The 4,504-nt window shown below is 30.6% G+C and overlaps 1 protein-coding gene across 1 annotated transcript; it reads left to right on the top strand.

Annotated features, from left to right (window-relative positions):
- Positions 1 to 1,158: 1,158 nt before the first annotated feature.
- Positions 1,159 to 2,768, top strand: LOC126749756 (piggyBac transposable element-derived protein 4-like; the record flags this gene model as incomplete). Its single annotated transcript, XM_050459450.1, has 1 exon — positions 1,159 to 2,768. A coding segment is annotated over exon 1 (1,610 nt), but the record flags the coding sequence as incomplete, so codon positions are not given.
- Positions 2,769 to 4,504: the final 1,736 nt, after the last annotated feature.

The raw sequence follows: 4,504 nt of genomic DNA, 5'->3' as shown, positions 1-4,504 counted from the left end.
ATTAAGAATACATAATAACTAATAGCATTAATGATTGTTCCGATTTAATTTTTAGATATAATTTGATTAACCCTAAATGATTTTTAAAAATATTTTGTTGTATTGTGTTTAAAAAAATAGTCATATCTCACTCAATTACGGTTATCTATTATTCAAATGTAATTTAAAATTATTATTTAGTTTATACAAGATGACTCAAATGATCCTTTTTATGTTTTGGACATAACCAGGATAAAGAAAATCGATTACTATTACCTATAGCTATTGTTCCGATATGATTTTAATTTAATTTTTAGATATAATTTGTTTTACCCTAAATAATTATTTAAAATTTTTTAAGGTATTGTTTTATAAAAAAATAGTCATATCTCACTCAATTACGGTTATCTATTATTCAAATTTATTTTAAAATTAATATTTAGGTTATACAAGATGACTCAAATGATCCTTTTTAAGTTTTGGACATAACCAGGGTTAAGAAAATAGAACGATTAATCATTATAGCATTGTCCGATTTGATTCCAATTTAATTTTTGAAGTTCATTTGATTTACTGTAAATTATTTTTTTAATTTTTCTTATAAATTGTTTTTAAAAAAAAATTATTATATCTCACTCTATTACTGTTATCTATTATTCGAATAAGATTTAAATTTACTATTTCGCATATACAAGATAGCCAAATGATGTTCTTTACGGTTTGAAGACAACCACAATTAACACATTCACTGCCAGCAACGCCTCAGAGGCGTTCATGCGCACTTCGTAAAAATACCGGGACCGCCCGAGCGGCGTTCTCGTCTAACGCTTATTCATAGGGAGATAAATAAGCACGGTCAGTTTGAATTCGTTCACTATTATGATCGGATGTTTTGTGTGCCTTATTTTTACTACGTGACGGCTTTGGTTTCTGAAAGTGTTAATTCTGTGTGTTTTTTTTATCAGTTTTTTGTAAAAGGTAGGTTTTTAATATTCTTCTAGTTTTTTTATTATTTTATTAGTGCAAATCATAGAAAAATACCAAAATCATGTTATTCTAGTAATTTTTTGTTAGATATATGAATATATAAACACGAAAATTAAATAATGACCGCCCGAGAGGCGTTCAAGGGCACAGGCAAATTTATGATAGTTTTAATGAATTTTCTTACAGATTATTATGGCAGACGAGCCTGGACCGTCAAAGAGGGTGAAGTATAATAAAAGGGAAGAAAGACTAACTGATGAAGAGTTGTTAGCTCTTTTAGAAGAGTCGGAAAGTGAAAACGATCCATTTGAAAATAGCTCCGACGAGGACCCTGATTACTCAACCGAAAACGAGGTTAGTGAGTCCGAAGATGAAGATCTTCCTTCTTTTCCAAAAGTCCTTCCCCCTCCTCCTGCCCCTGTGAATTCTCCTCCACCCTCTTTACCAAATATTCAAGGAAAATCTATGGATTTTTGGACTTTTGCTGAGGTTCCTAGTCAAAAGTTTTCTTTTACAAAGACACCAGGATTACTAGTCAATGTTAATTCCAACGAGCCAATAGACTATTTCAACATTATGGCCCCAGACGTTTTTTTTGACATGTTATGTAGTCGAGCCAATAATCATGCTATCGACCTAATTTCACTGGGCAGAGGTGATGAAGCGCGAATTACTAGATGGGTTGATGTTACTCCAAAAGAAATGAGAACATTTTTGGGTTTACTTTTTCATATGGGCACAATTAAAATTAATAGAATGAATGACTACTGGAAGAAAAACTATTTATTTAACCTGACATGTTTTTCATCATTTATGAGTCGCAATCGATTTTTGCTGATTTTAAGAAGCTTGCAGTTTGAAAACACAGACAGCAACGAACCTCGAACGCAATTGGGTAAAATTATGCCGTTAATAAATTATTATAATAATAAAATGGTAGAGATTTATTACCCAACTAACGAACTGTCCATTGATGAATCTATGGTGCTGTGGCGAGGCCGTTTAAAATTTCGCCAATACGTCAAAGGAAAAAGGCATAAATTTGGCATAAAACTTTATGTTTTATGCGAACCTAAAGGCATCCCACTGAAGATGCTGGTATATGCTGGTTCAGCAGATACAGAGTTATCTGGTGAACGGCATACAGAAAAAGTTGTGTTAGCTTTAATGGCGGAGAAATTGGACAACGGTCACTCGCTATATATGGACAATTTCTACAATAGTGTAAAACTTGCCGAGGAGTTGCTTACCCGAAAAACATATGTAACTGGAACACTCCGGTCTAACAGAAAAGGGAATCCTCAAGAAATAATTAAAAAAAAACTAAAAAAGGGCGAGTTAGTTGTTCAGCACAATTCGCAAGGGATTTGCGTGGTGAAATGGAAGGACCGTCGTGAAATTCTGGCTATATCCAGCCAATATGGTGGGCAACTTGAAAAAGTGACAACTCAGCGTGGTCAAGAAAAATTAAAACCTGCAATGATAAATAAGTATAATCAATTCATGGCAGGAGTGGACCATTGTGACCAAATGCTTTCTTATTATTCTTGTGAGCATAAAACCCTCATATGGTACAAAAAATTAGCCATACATATATTTCAAATGATGTTGCTCACTTCATTTTACCTTTACAAGCAAGGACATCCTAACAATAAGAAAAACCTCTATGACTTTAGATTATCTATAATTGAAAAACTACTAGGACCCCTTCCAACAGAGCCGTTGCCAAAAATTAGAATAACACATCTTCCTGAATTATGCCCTAAACCTGATGGAGAGAATACTAGAGTCAAACGGAGAAGGTGCGCTGTGTGCTGGGAACAAAAAAAACAAAGGAAGGATTCAATTTATTATTGTCCTTTGTGTCCTAACCAACCTGGGCTTTGCTTGACTCCATGTTTTCGAGTATTTCATTCCACAAAATAAATTTTGTTCGTGTTTGTCTCTATTTGACTATGTTCGTTTATTTGATAGAGTGATTTTGTATTTTGTTTTTGAGTTTTCATATTTTTCAACATAGAATTTTATTATGTTGGATTTGAATAAAGTTTAGTTTCAGTTTTTTTGTTGCCATATTTGTTTTATTTTTCTTTTATTTTCTGTGTTTTATTGTTTAACTTTAATATTTATCATAAATTAAAATATGTATGTGTATCGTCTTATTATTTACTTCGACTTTTTCGAAAAAGGATATATTATATGTCAATTGAACGCCGCAGAGGCGGCATCGGGCACAAGCTAAGTAGTTGGCTTGCCCTGTGCCTTGCCCGCCCCTAGGGCGGCCTTGTTTTTTTTACAAAAAAATGGCCAATATCAGCTAAGGGCACTAACCTAAACCTAACACTAGCCTTAAATTAAAAAATTATTTTAAAAAAATAGGCGGCACACATGTGACCGCTAGGATTTTTTTGGGCAGTGAATGTGTTAAGAAAACATAATAACTAATAGCATTAACGATTGTTCCGATTTAATTGTTAGATATAATTTGATTAACCGTAAATGATTTTTAAAAATATTTTGATGTATTGTGTGTAAAAAAATTATCATATCGCTCTCAATTACGGTTATCTATTATTCAAATTTATTTTAAAATTAATATTTAGTTATACAAGATGACCCAAATGATCCTGTTTAAGTTTTAGACATAATCAGGGTTAAGAAAGAAGAACAATTAATCATTATAGCATTGTCCGATTTGATTCCAATTTAATCTTTGATGTTCATTTGATGTACTGTAAAGTATTTTTAAAATTTTTCTTATGTATTGTTTTTTAAAAAAATAATTATATCTCACTCTATTACTGTTATCTATTATTCGAATATAATTTAAATTTACTATTTCGCATATACAAGATAGCACTCTCACGAGATGTGTTTTTTGAACACAACCAGAGTTAAGAAAATGTAATAACTAAGAGCGTTGGCGATTGGTCCTATTTAATTTTAATTCAATTTTTAGGTATAATTTGATTAACCCTAAATGATTCTTAAAAATAGTTTTATGTATTATGTTTTAAAAAAATAGTCATATCTCACTCAATTACGGTTATCTATTATTCAAATATAATTTAAAATTATTATTTAGGTTATACAAGATGACTCAAATGATCCTTGTTTTTGGACATAACCAGGATAAAGAAAATCGATTACTATTACCTATAGCTATTGTTCCGATATGATTTTTATTTAATTTTTAGATATAATTTGTTTTACCCTAAATAATTATTTTAAATTTTTTAATGTATTGTGTTTTAAAAAAATAGCCATATCTCACTCAATTACGGTTATCTATTATTCAAATTTATTTTAAAATTAATATTTAGGTTATACAAGATGACTCAAATGATCCTTTTTAAGTTTTGGACATAACCAGGGTTAAGAAAATAGAACAATTATAGCATTGTCCGATTTGATTCCAATTTAATCTTTGGTGTTCATTTGATGTACTGTAAATTATTTTTAAAATTTTTCTTATGAATTGTTTTTTAAAAAAATAATTATATCTCTCTCTAGTACTGTTATACTCTCACGAGATGTG

Source organism: Anthonomus grandis, unplaced genomic scaffold, assembly GCF_022605725.1.
Source record: "Anthonomus grandis grandis unplaced genomic scaffold, icAntGran1.3 ctg00000690.1, whole genome shotgun sequence".
NCBI classification, from domain to species: Eukaryota; Metazoa; Arthropoda; class Insecta; order Coleoptera; family Curculionidae; genus Anthonomus; species Anthonomus grandis.
This window is presented reverse-complemented; position numbering and strand designations above follow the sequence as displayed.